We start from the raw sequence: 14,598 nt of genomic DNA on the forward strand, positions 1-14,598 counted from the left end.
AGCCAACGTCGACTTCTGCATCTAGCCAACGTTGGCTTCTGTATCTTGCCAACGTTGGCAAAATGTTTTATGCACCATTTTGCTTCATCTTGCCAACGTGGCATCTGTATCTAGCCAACGTTGGCAAGATGGCTTGTGTACCATTTTGCTTCATCCGGCGCCTAAATTCTGGTTGACGTTTATGCACCATGACGCTGCTTCATCTGACCTATTGACTATTGTGATGCCCGCGCTTTGACCAAGGTTGGCCATGCGAAGCAAGCTGGTGCATAAAACATCTGAACAGCATTGGCATCTACATTTGCCAAACGTCGCTGTACCTAAACCTCGCTCATCACCAAAAGTTTATTGTTGAACCTAGCTAATCCTTGGGCGAAAGAACAGCAGCAACACGGATTTATAAGCAACACTACTCCCTTTGTGACAAAGCAAAGTAACAGCCGAGCTTCGTATATTTTCACATTTATTAGAAACAAGCCACATCAAATCGTATTGATAGATGGAGATTCATTGCACATCATCAGCTTTTTCTTATGTATCTTTATCATTCTGAATTCCTGCGAATGCAACAAAAAGATTTAATTCAAGAGGGCTGTTTGGCAACAGTGTAGGATTTTGATCACTTGTCGTCCAGGATAATACGAAGTTAATTGACAATCTGCAATATCAATGTAATATCCCTTTCTCCAACGTGCGTGACAGAAAACTTATCATTCGATTCTGCGCCACGCAGAGCGATAATCAAGTTCCAATACATTCTAATTGCGTGTACAGTAGTGGTCACAGCGGTAAACCATAATCTCTTCGTGGGAAAATTTTAACATAAAGTTCCCGAATCCGTTCGTCTGTATATAATGACCGAAGAAACACACACTTGAACTTCTTTTCAAACAGTGTATTTCTGTAAAATTAGCCCGCGGCTATCGAAATGGCTGGTGCAACGCCTTACACCTCAAAACTGTCACTACGATACAGATTACTTGGATAAAAGACGGAGAATTTGTCCAGTTAGCAAGCACCAAATAAACCAGTTAAATGTGCGACCGACTTCCAACAAACAACTTCGAGAATGAATCAGAAAAATTTGTGATAACTCAAAGGCACGAGAGCAGTTCGTGACGCAATATTTCATGTCCAAACAGGTCTCAAACTGAAACAGGTTTAAACCGGTCTGACACAAGTCTTACGGACGATGGTGCAATTTTGGCTCATGTTTTAGGAATTTCCATGACGTAATATTCAGTAGACCCGAACGGTTTCTACATGACGTTTGACCAGGCGAACAACCGTCTGTAACAAGTAGTTATTCAACAACTAAAGCAACACATTCGCTGTTGTCTTTCAAACATACAACAAGCTCACCAAAAGTTAGTTTTTGCCGTTTTCGGCCACCTTGCCTGTCCTTCCAATTTCGAAATCACTCTGAAACTCTTCATCAATTTGCTGCACGGCAGCCGCTTTGTCGTGCGCCATCACCATGTCTAATCATGAAAGTAAAAAAAGAAGTGTTAAATCAGTATATAAATGCCGACATAGCCTACTAACCACCATGTTCGTTGTTCACATCAATGCGAGTAGGCCTACACCACTAAAATATTTTCATACATTGCTCAATACTCTTCACAATTACATCATACATTAATCAAAAGAGCAAAATGGCGTAGTTATGACATAATCATTTAGTCATAGTAGAAACATTTATCCGTACTCACCAAGAACAACCTTTTTCAGATTCTTTTTTAAACAATCATACGAGTGCTTAGGCTTCACGATGTTTTTTTTTTCTTTCTTTCTTCTCGACATGACTTGAACTGTGTTGTGTTCGATAATAATAGTTGGAATAAGTCCACTGATACAATCGCTTGCACTTTTGCCAACAACTTGACTTAAATTTGCCACCTGCACAAAATGTAAATCGAATGTAATGACAGGGGTTTCATCCATCATATTAAAAAGCTTCAGCACTTGTTACAGAAATTTTCGACTGTTACAAATGACAGCCAACGTTTAAAGTTTATTTTGGGTGTAGAGTTTAAACCTTAACTACAGGTTAACTCCACGAGTTGCCAACAAGTGGCCAAAGTTTTCGTCTACTGCCTGAACTGAATTGCAGATCACTTCTCCTAGTCTGGTCGCTTAAGTGCTAGTTGCCCTATACTCCACTCTACTTCAAATACCACTAGGTTAGCAAAAGTATAATGACACAACTAAAGACACAATAAGACACACACACAAACTATGAGAAACAATTACAATAAAAATGGCAGCTCTTACCTTCACAATAGACGAAGCAAAAAGAAAGAGCTACCAGCAAAATGCGAATATCGTGCGCTCGAAAATCAACCGAGCGTGAAACAATTTAATCCTTTAAGAAAGGGAGTCGAGTTTCTAACATACCGGCCCCGAAAATGCGTATGACATTTTCTACTTTGTGAAATAGACGAGACTATACATAATGTACTGGGTGATCGTAACCTGTTTACATAGCCTGACATTAGAAATTCAAGCCTGACCAAAGTGGCCAAAAGAAAAAAAAATGCGTATGAATAAAATGAAATACACAAGGACCCATCTTGCAATTCTATACACAATAAGGCTCCTAGGAGTAACGACATCGACGGATTGGAAAGCTGACGCTAGACTTCAATGTCAAAATGCACAACTTCAAGGTAAAGTAGGCTACATGTAACAAACTTAAGCCACTTTGGCTGAAGACATAAAATTGAAAACACGCATAACTTGTCACCATTGTCAGCGGTATCAGAGCATGCCGAGGCAGCGAGTGATACAGTGGAAAATAGAGACCAGCACATTACACATTTGCTATCAGTATACGAAATTCTCACATGCCACAGCAACGTCGAGCTGAATCGATAACGAGCGTCCACACAAATAAACGCCAACACAGGCATGCAATAGAGACTGGAATATAATATTACGTAGTCGTTTCACTCAAGATTAAAACGTCATTCTAATGTTGAGTGAAGCCTTCAGTCACGCTACAACTGAGAAACACTGTAGCACATAAGTCAGCCACAAAGCCAGAGATAAACAATAGCTGACATATACGGGAATAAACATCAGGTGAAACACTATTAAAGCCACCGCCACCACCGAAACCAAATAGCCTACTACAGATAATGTCAGAAGTAATTATAGCCAGATTAACTGAATGAAGCGTTCTCGAAAGCAATAACAAATTATTAAAATAGATTTTAAACAGATTTTTGATACTAAGTCACATTACAGAAACTAGTTAGCAATCGAATCCTGAATAGGCATGAGTGACAATCTAGTTAAAACCAATACCACACAACCGTAATACGAAAATACAACACAAGTTTCTAACCGACATGAGGTCATGACACAAATAACGCAAGCATGCACATTATGCGACCATTGTCACCTGTGTCCGAGCATGCAAAAGCAGCGCATGACACAGCCGAGAATGGTGGCCCAAAAATTCATCAATGAGCGTACCAACTTGAGGACGTACAGGTACAAGCAAATGTTACTTCATCAGTTGTGATGCTCATCAGTTAACACAAGGCCAAGGTGACAAAACAAGAAAACTGACATGAGATACTACGCAGATATGCTTCACCCAACATCAAACGTGGTTGTAATGTTGAGTGAAATCTCCAAGGTCATGAAACAAGAAATTAAACAGCGATGTTAATTGGCACCTGATCAACGTTACCATAAATAAGGGCGATAGTTAGCGTAACCAACTAACAATAGATAAACAAACTAACAATGTTGTCACCGCCACCACCGTTAACAATAAAATAAACACTTAATGAAGACATAGCACTAGATAAAAACTAACCGGTATCGCAACAGCGCGCAATAGTCTTTATAAACAGTTCAATTTCAACCGTGTAAATGTCCTTCAAGTAGACAAATTTTCCTGATGTCTCTCATGAGCACTGAATCTGCTGTACGCACACGGACTCTCCGTACAAGAACCGTCTTTCATGATGGGCTTGGATTACCATGTCCGTGAATCGGTGCTTACTTGGTAGAATGATTGGATGCATAGCTTCGAAGGAGAGAGCCGAATTTTGAAGACGACCATCTATTCGCATGACGCCGTTGAGCACAAAAGGGCTGAGTTGACGCAATTCCTGAAAATGTTTAGCATTCCGCATTTCTTTGTCAGGGATTAATCTTTCTGTCGAATTAATCTTTTCTTTCGATTAATCTTTCTAGTCGAATCGTTTAATTCATCTGAGCGCAAACGTCCAATGGGCGGACAAGAACCTTTCAAATGTTTCCACTTCAAAAACTGCTTCCATCTTAACAACCAGGCAGTTGAGCGTTGTACGGTCTTGTACTCGGAGCACAGTGCTAGCAGATCATGCAGATAGTTTAAAGTAGAGGTGACGACAGTGCAGACAGTTGTCTTCTTCAATTCCGGGTCACTGAGGGAAAGTTGATTAACACAGTTCGGTTGTTCAGGCCAATTATCCTCTGGCATAAGCAAAAACCGTGGCCCATTAAACCACAAGTCAGCAACATTTGCCTTGTAAGGCATTAACCCACGCGACGCGATGACAGCAGGATTTTCCCCAGTAGGAACATGGCGCCACTGGCGAGGTACGGTTTGCAAATGGATCTGTTGCAGCCGGTTAGCAACGACGGTTTGAAAACGGGTAGAAACATTATTAATGTACTGAAGTATAATCATCACATCTGTCTGACACAGAACTACGCTATCAAAATTGTCCATTTCGCGACAAATAAACAAACACAACTTTACGGCGATGGTGGCAGCGATCAAATCTAGGCGCGGGATGGTTACCGGCTTGAGGGGCGACACGTGACTTTCCGATACAAAACATGTTGTCAATATGACCGTTGGCATATATAGCGCGAATGTAGCATGCAACACCGTAGCCAATGACGCTGGCATCACTAAAAACATGCAATCCAACATGGCTTATTACCTGCTCCTGACGTTTGAGGCTTCGATGGATGGAAATACCACCAAGATGAGGAAGTCCATTCAGACAAGCCTCCCACGTCTGTCTTCGCGACTCGTCGAATGGATCATCCCATGCCATTCCGCTCTGACACGCTTCCTGCAAAGGCTTACGGGCTGGCAGGATAAAAGGCTGCACAAACCCCAGGACATCATACACATGACTAACCATAGACAGCAGACCTCTTCTAGTAATATGGTTTTGTTCAATGTTTACCTTTACTGAAAAACGATCCGACGAGATGTTCCAATAGACACCCAAGGCCTGCTCCGTCGGTAAGTCATGCAGACTCAGGTCCAACACCGACGACGCTCGATCTGCTTCTGGAATAGAGCTCATTACGTCAACCCTATTTGAAAGAAATTTGGTAAGGTTAAACCCGCCACTGGCCAAACGCTCTTTTAAATGGGCAATTGCTGTGACAGCTCCCTGGGAAGTGTTGTACGACTTAAGGTCATCTACAGAAAAATTACGGTTTGCAGTTTGGACTACTTGCTCTGTGGCTCCAGTTGCATTATCGTCAGCAGTCTTTTTCAGCGCGAATGCAGCACAACTCGGAGAGCAGGTAGCTCCAAACACCAGGACATTCATCCTATAATCGATGGGTGTCCGACTCATGTCCCCTTCTGACCACCACAGGAATCGAAGAGCGTTCTTGTCTTTCTCTGATACATGGACCTGGTGGAACATTGCCTTTATATCTGTTGCCACTGCAACTCTTTCTTGCCTGAATCTCAATAAAACACCTGTTAAATTGTTATTGAGGTCAGGTCCTTGCAACAGTTTTTCGTTCAAGGAGACATTTTGGAACTTAGCTGCACAGTCAAACACAACACAGAACTTTTTACCAGTGCAGTGATGAGGTAGGTACCAAACGGTATCTGATGACTCCAATTCATCATTGGGGACACGGCTAGCATACCCATTTTCAATTAACTCATTAATTTTTTCGCAGTATTTACTGTGCAGATCGGGATTTGCCTTTAACTTACCTTTCAGTCCCACAAGATGCTTCTCCGCCACAGATCGATTGTTGGGCAGTGTCGCACCCTCCTCCCATGGTAGCTCCATTTCATAGTGACCTCCTCGTTTCTGGATGGTCTCATCCATTACCTTAAGAGCCATCTCATCATTAATGGAGGGTGCGGCTATCTGTGGTTCATCCAAATCCTGAAAATCTCGATTTGGCACATTAATTAATCGTTCACATGTGTCCTCAGCAGGTGAATGCGATGGTGGCGTAAGCTGAGATAGCGACGCTTGGGGTTGCTGGTAGGGACTGGGCTGAAACACTGAGCCCATACGAGTACCTGCCATAGCATTATGCTGGCTAGGCAGCGAAGGCACAAAAGATTGCCCTAGAATAAAGCCTGGAGGGGGGTGAGGTGACGGTGGCCGGTCGATTGGTCGAAAGACATTTGGTCGACAGTCAATTGGTCGACAGACATTTGGTCGACAGGACGTTTGGTCGACAGACAATTGGTCGACAGACATTTGGTCGACAGGACATTTGGTCGACAAGACATTTGGTCGACAAGACATTTGGTCGACATACATTTGGTCGACAAGACATTTGGTCGACATACATTTGGTCGACAAGACATTTGGTCGACAAGACATTTGGTCGACAGGACATTTGGGTTAGAGTTAGGGTTAGGTTAGGGTTAAGGTTAGGGTTAGGGTTAGGGTTAGGATTAGGGTTAGGGTTAGGAAAGGGTTAGTTAACCCTAAAATGAATCGTTCTTTCGACCAAATGTCCTGTCGACCAAATGTCTTGTCGACCAAATGTCCTGTCGACCAAATGTCTGTCGACCAAATGTCCTGTCGACCAAATGTCTTGTCGACCAATTGTCTGTCGACCAAACGTCCTGTCGACCAAATGTCTGTCGACCAAATGACTGTCGACCAAATGTCTTTCGACCAATTGACCGGGTACCGAGGTGACATAGGTCCAAAAAACAGTTTACTGTCATCAACCTCAGGCATCTCCTGCTTGGGAGTTTCATCCAGAATCAGAAGGTCAGATCGGTGATGACTAAATGGAGTTTCAAACTCAGTTAGGCCTATGGGTTTGGAATGTAATGGTTCACTGGGACCTAGGTCCACAACATGCTTCGATGGCAGTAATGAACTGTCTCCCTCCACATTTCCTAACCTTTTCCTGAGCAGAAATATCAATTGTTCTTGCCTATGATTAGACTCAGCCACCCTCTCACGAGATAGTTTAAATTCTTGCTGCATCTTTACCAAAAGAGCAGCAAGGTCAGGGTTGGAAGTTTCATGATTAGGTTCAACAGCGTTAAAACCACTAGCCACAGAACTCATGTCTTATTCAAATAGAATTAGTAAACACAATATAATCCACAAGTAGTTTAACCAGCAGCCTATAAACTGACAAGGCTACGGTACTTCAACAATTATGAAGATAACAAAACTACAAGAATTAATGATCAAGCTACAAGAGGAATTAGCTAATACAAATGGTTACAATTAAACCAACTTACAAATGGTTACAATTAAACCAACTTACAAATCAACAAACAAATGACAATGGTATGGACTGACACACAATTGCTTTGTGCAGTACAAATACTTAGCACATACAAAACTTGCCCTTTACTAACAGACCAGGTGAATGTCATATACCAAGCTAAATTACCAAAGAAAAGGCCTGGTAACTTTATATCAACAAAATCACTTTATGCAGTAGGCTACACAAAACCATACTACACCAAAAGGAAAAGCTTCAAATTTTATTGTAATGATGTAGAGTTTAAACCCTAAACTACAGGTTAACTCCACGAGTTGCCAACAAGTGGCCAAAGTTTTCGTCTACTGCCTGAACTGAATTGCAGATCACTTCTCCTAGTCTGGTCGCTTAAGTGCTAGTTGCCCTATACTCCACTCTATTTCAAATACCACTAGGTTAGCAAAAGTATAATGATACAACTAAAGACACAATAAGACACAAACACAAACTATGAGAAACAATTACAATAAAAATGGCAGCTCTTACCTTCACAATAGACGAAGCAAAAAGAAAGAGCTACCAGCAAAATGCGAATATCAATCTTGAGTGAAACGACTACGTACTATTATATTCCAGTCACTGTTGCATGCCTGTATTGGTGTTTATTTGTGTGGAAGCTCGTTGTCGATTCATCTCCACGTTGCTGTGGCATGTGAGAATTTCGTATACTAATAGCCAATGTGTAATGTGCTGGTCTCTATTTTCCACTGTATCGCTCGCTGCCTCGGCATGCTCTGATACCGCTGACAATGGTGACAAGTTATGCGTGTTTTCAATTTTATGTCTTCAGCCAAAGTGGCTTAAGTTTGTTACATGTAGCCAGTGATGTACGCGCATACAAAAAATATTGACGCCGTCAGCGCAAACGCAAACGTTCGAAAAACTATACGCCGCATGCGTCAACGCAACTTGTAAAAAAAGTTGGCGGCGTCAGCGTTAGTGCATACTCTAGCGCAAACTCATTTTGTTTGCTAGGTGCCAAACATTCACACGGTATAAACCACTCGAAACAACACATTTTTCAAGCCACTTCGCGATTTTTCGTTACAAGAAATTATTTTTTTGGCCGGAAGGCACAGCTGGCATTGAAAATATGAGTTTTTGCCTTTCGAAGAAGAGCTTAAAATACTTTTCCATGCAATGCCATGGATTTGTATTATCATTCTCCATTTCACTTGGAGATTAGTATTACCGTAAGTTATTCCCTGAATACAATAGTGTAGTGTAAGAAACTGTAGCATATGCCTATCAAGAAAATTCTAGTGTTATACTAACTGTCGCTCCTAGTAATATACTAACTGTCGCTCCCTAAAAATCCATTATAAAAAACACTATTTTTAAAATAATTCCGTTTGAATAAAACTAATGTTGCTTTTAATGCCATAATTCTCTCAGTAAGCTCTATGCTTTTTTCTGATAAGATTTTTAAAAAGTGGGTTAATGGAAGACAAAACTGCCAGACACAAGCAAGTTTAGATTCTGAACTGCACAACTCTTCGTTATTAGCATTCAGGGATAGTTAGCATTACTAGTGTTATTAGCAGTAAGCTACTCAAAAGCCTCTCACAATTGGCCCCTGGATGCATTTTTTGCTAAACTGCTCATCAAGTTACAAAACATATAATAAACTTAATTACATACTTACGCAACAGAATGTATAAATTGTCAAGTAAAAATTACCTTAGCTTGATAGCCTACTGTATGTAGGCCTACACATTACTACGCTACATAGCCTACAACAAGAATAACCGGCAAAGTAATGTACTACATATAACATACAGAGTACAACATCATGCAAGCAATCACGGTCGGAGACCAACTATTTGAGTTTGTTTAGATACATAGGCTGCACTGCTCATTGCCTGAGAAGTTTCTGATTTGCCCCAAAATGCAAGACTTAACTAGTATAAATTAAAGTGCTCACAATTGCTTACAAACGCCTTCAACACTGCTTGACTAAAAAACTTCACACTACGAAGCCAAGTCATTGTTTACATTTTACATGGAGCGGCATTACCAACCTACCTACTTGCTTGCTTACATTACATTCCTGTTCTGACCCGTAATTTACTAAGTAATTTCTCAGTAGGCCTAAGTTGTTTTAACTAATTCTTTTTTTTTTCTGCAAGACTTCAGTCTCCACGTGGGACTCTAGCGTCAAAGGCAGTAGTGCGATATAGCCTACAAACAAACTCCAGCTGACTGAACAATAGATGACACTGTGACACAACACTAGAACAATGGGCAATTGCAAGACGTTAACATTTCGCAGTTTGACAAAAAAAAATTGCAAACAACAACTAAGACATTAAAAAGTATGCGTTGACGCTATGCGCTAAAAAACCGCGAAAACTTTACGGGGCATCCTCAAGCGCAAACTATCCAAAACAATGTGGCCGCAAGCGTTAGCGCAAACAAAAAGTCTACGCCGCATGTATGCGGCGTAGAATTTGCGGCGCATACGTACATCTCTGCATGTAGCCTACTTTACCTTGAAGTTGTGCATTTTGACATTGAAGTCTAGCGTCAGCTTTCCAATCCGTCGATGTCGTTACTCCTAGGAGCCTTATTGTGTATAGAATTGCAAGATGGGTCCTTGTGTATTTCATTTTATTCATACGCATTTTTTTTTTCTTTTGGCCACTTTGGTCAGGCTTGAATTTCTGATGTCAGGCTATGTAAACAGGTTACGATCACCCAGTACATTATATGTATAGTCTCGTCTATTTCACAAAGTAGAAAATGTCATACGCATTTTCGGAGCCGGTATGTTAGAAACTCGACTCCCTTTCTTAAATGATTAAATTGTTTCACGCTCGGTTGATTTTCGAGCGCACGATATTCGCATTTTGCTGGTAGCTCTTTCTTTTTGCTTCGTCTATTGTGAAGGTAAAAGCTGCCATTTTTATTGTAATTGTTTCTCATAGTTTGTGTTTGTGTCTTATTGTGTCTTTAGTTGTATCATTATACTTTTGCTAACCTAGTGGTATTTGAAATAGAGTGGAGTATAGGGCAACTAGCACTTAAGCGACCAGACTAGGAGAAGTGATCTGCAATTCAGTTCAGGCAGTAGACGAAAACTTTGGCCACTTGTTGGCAACTCGTGGCCAAAGTTTTCGTCTACTGCCTGAACTGAATTGCAGATCACTTCTCCTAGTCTGGTCGCTTAAGTGCTAGTTGCCCTATACTCCACTCTATTTCAAATACCACTAGGTTAGCAAAAGTATAATGATACAACTAAAGACACAATAAGACACAAACACAAACTATGAGAAACAATTACAATAAAAATGGCAGCTCTTACCTTCACAATAGACGAAGCAAAAAGAAAGAGCTACCAGCAAAATGCGAATATCGTGCGCTCGAAAATCAACCGAGCGTGAAACAATTTAATCATTTAAAAAAGGGAGTCGAGTTTCTAACATTGGGATTCCAGTCGTCTGTTGTGTAGGTCGCAGTGTAGGCTACTGTAGGCTATGTTGTCGCAATGGGCGCAAAATAAAACATGTTATTATTATTATTATTAAGTTGACGGCAATGAAAGCTACATTTGCAAATACTCTACAACCATCTGGTCACAGCGGTAAACCATAATCTCTTCGTGGGAAAATTGTAACATAAAGTTCCCGAATCCGTTTGTCTGCATATAGTGACCGAAAGGAAACACTCCTTGAAACGTCTATTCTTAAAGTGTATTCCTGTAAAATTAGCCCGCGGCTATCGAAATCGAAATGCAACGCCTTGCACCTCTAAAAACTGTCACTACGATACAGATTACTTGGATAAAAGACGGAGAATTTGTCCAGCTAGCAAGCACCAAATAAACCAGTTAAATGTGCGACCGACTTCCAACAAACAACTTCGAGAATGAATCAGAAAAATTTGTGATAACTCAAAGGCACGAGAGCAGTTCGTGTGACGCAATATTTCATGTTTAAACCGGTTTCAACAGGTTTGACAGGTCTTACGATCGATGGTGCAATTTTGGCTCATGTTTTAGGAATTTCCATGACGTAATATTCAGTAGACCCGAACGGTTTCTACATGACGTTTGATCAGGCGAACAACCGTCTGGAACACCATCACAGACCTATCCACACGACATAAAAATATAAACACATTCAAGCAGTCAGGCAAACACTGTCGGAGCAGCAAAATCAAAGATTGAGCAAAACCCTACACATGTTGTGGGACATCACAAGCTCTGCTACTTTGCTGATATCTTCTTAGCACTCATCTAGGAGCACTGGCACTAAATTTGTCACGAGAATATTTCATATGAAAGTTTTCCATTGGTCATTGAGTTTTATAACTTTCTCTAAATTGAGTTCTATAACTTTCTTTAAATTGTGTAAACGTAGCCTACTGACAAAAACGACTTTACACAATTATTTCAGGTTCAATGAATAAAAGACATTCACTTACCAGGTTTTCATAAACATTGTCGTAAGTCATTCCTATAGTTTCATTTTGATCATTTCTAAAACTTCTTTCGGCCATAATATCTCAATTGAATTCGATTTTTTATATTTTCGATGGAAGAAGCAAAAATTCCTCTTAGTGCTGTTCATATAAGCATTGTGCTTTCGGCTCTCCACGTAATTGTGTATTGCGCACAACCGCCATGTTTGAACAGTCGAAGTGAATCGAGTGACGTCATAATCCCTTTAGCAAAGGATTAAGTCATGGCCTTTGTCTTCCTTCATCAAAAAAAAACAAGTTCTTCTGCTAAATTGCATCTCCTCACGTTGATATAACAACATCGCCGCATTCTAAAGCTTTGTTGCCTATTTCACTTCAACGCGTCATATTGCCCAGTCAAAGTTTAAGTAGTGACGTCATAATGGAGTTTTCACAACAGTTATTGTTCTATGCACCGCGGGAGAAGAAAAAACGATTCGCCGGATCGTTGAAAGTAAAAGTAGCAATCGTTTTGTGAAATCTCGCTTCAAGAAATTGAGGAGAGATTTCGACGCAACATGACTGCTCCTGAAGCTGGCTTATTGTGCAAGCTTTGCTACATTTAAAGTAAAGACGCCCCTTTGTTGGCGACACGAGAATCTCATCCACGTGGTCAAAATCAGACAGTGAGCGAGACTGCTCTCAGAACACAATCAATAAGTGATAGCGCATCCATCGATTTTTTTACATTGATTCAGCGTCTGCAGACAGGTCAGCAGCGCGGCGGCAGTGCAGCCGCAACTCAATGATCACCACAATCATGCTGCTGTGTCGAGCGCTACCAAACATCAACAAGTGAATTCGATTAAGCTTACAAGTTGTTTTAAATTTTCTTGAACTGCACGTAAATTTTGCGGTTAGTCCTGAAAAAATGTTTTCAAAAATATTACAACACATTTTAGCATAGTTTAACTTGAAAATTAAAAAAGCTTTTGTGAAACACAAGAAAAAAATGAAGACCTGGCAACTTGAATTAGCAACCACGTTTTTAAGTTTATCGCTTGTTAGTTACCTTACCAACGTCTGCAGACGTTGAATCAATGTAAAAAGAACGGATTATGCTAGTTGGGTATTGGAGGCGCCAAAGCCTAAACTTTCTGGAAGTGCCCTCTGAATCACAAGACATTTATTGCACTAAATTATCTGAAGCAATTGAATATGAACAAACGATTTTTATCACGGCGTTGTTGCTACAAGAATACGGTATGCTAAAGAAACTGTGTTTTTCCACTAAACCACATGAGTCATTTAGTTAAAGAGTCATTTTATTGTTGGCTATTAATATTTTCAAAGAATAAATCAAGTGAAACTGAAATGAAGTAGCCAACGTTGCAATTGTTTATTTTGTAGAAACGTGTAGGCGAATGGAAACTTTAAACTGTTTGGGTATCAAGCACGTTATCGCGTTCGCGTTTTGTTGCTCCTGCCTTTTTCTAGACCTCTGCTCCGTTTGGCATAAACAAACTTGGCAAACTGTTGGCTACACTTCTGACCAACGCTGGTCTTAAATATTCATAGTATACTTGTACGGTATCAGAAAATAATAACAGCATTGATAGCCTATTATAAAAATGTAAAATTGTAGCAAAATGATGGTATACATTTGCATAATTTTAAAGAAAACACCGAAATTGTTATGAATTGGCACAACGCGGGCAATGCTTCTGACCGATGTTAGCCAACCACACAACTGTGTTTTGAAGCAATACCACATGAAAAGAGGTTTGTGTTAGTATTTTTAAAGTTTAAAACAAATAAACCTGAAATAAAATCTTTGAGACCTTTTTGAACGCAAAGTAAGAAATAAGTTATTGAAATTGATGGCGTATTGTTGGCAACATGTTGGACAAAATTGCCAATCTTGTGCCCTCACATCCAGCATATAGCCGACATTGCAATTGTTTATTTTGTGGAAACGTGTAGGGCTAATGGAAAGTTTAAACTGTTTGGGTATCAAGCACGTTATCGCGTTCGCGTTTTGTTGCTCCTGCCTTTTTCTAGACCGCGGGCTCTGCTCAGTTTGGCATAAACAAACTGAAATGAAACTACTTTGTTGGCAAACTGTTGGCTACCCTTCTGACCAACGCTGGTCTTAAGTATTCATAGTATACTTGTACGGTATCAGAAAATAATAACAGCATTGATAGCCTATTATTAAAATGTAAAATTGTAGCAAAATGATGGTATACATTTGCATAATTTTAAAGAAAACACCGAAATTGTTATGAATTGGCACAACGCTGGCAATGCTTCTGACCGATGTTAACCAATCACACAACTGTGTTTAGAAGCAATACCACATGAAAAGAGGTTTGTGTTAGTATTTTTACAGTTTAAAACAAATAAACCTGAAATAAAATCTTTGAGACCTTTTTGAACGCTTAATAAGAAGTATTGAAATTGTTGGCGTATTGTTGGCAATGTTGGCAACATGTTGGACAAAATTGCCAGCCTTGTGCCAACATACCCAGCATATAGCCAACGCTGGCCCAGCAATCAATGTTTGCTGGGTTGCTTAAATTACCCCCCCACTCTCAGGAAGTGTCCGGAGCCCCTGCATGGTAGCAATCCAGATTTTATGGCAGTTTAGGCAGAGAGATATGATGGAATGCCATACATCAA

At 40.3% G+C, this 14,598-nt stretch overlaps 1 protein-coding gene across 1 annotated transcript; it reads right to left on the reverse strand.

The window, feature by feature from the left end:
- Positions 1 to 448: 448 nt before the first annotated feature.
- On the reverse strand, positions 449 to 5,227 carry LOC145776953 (uncharacterized). The gene is made up of 4 exons (XM_082588201.1): positions 4,950 to 5,227; positions 1,713 to 1,899; positions 1,363 to 1,481; positions 449 to 557 (listed from the first exon to the last, which is right to left on the reverse strand). Exons 1-3 carry the CDS (start codon positions 5,154 to 5,156, stop codon positions 1,369 to 1,371), a joined length of 507 nt encoding a protein of 168 aa, XP_082444327.1. The 5' UTR covers positions 5,157 to 5,227; the 3' UTR covers positions 449 to 557; positions 1,363 to 1,368.
- Between the last annotated feature and the right edge of the window lie 9,371 nt (positions 5,228 to 14,598).

The sequence above is a fragment of the Aplidium turbinatum genome, chromosome 9 (genome assembly GCF_918807975.1).
Source record: "Aplidium turbinatum chromosome 9, kaAplTurb1.1, whole genome shotgun sequence".
NCBI lineage: Eukaryota > Metazoa > Chordata > Ascidiacea > Aplousobranchia > Polyclinidae > Aplidium > Aplidium turbinatum.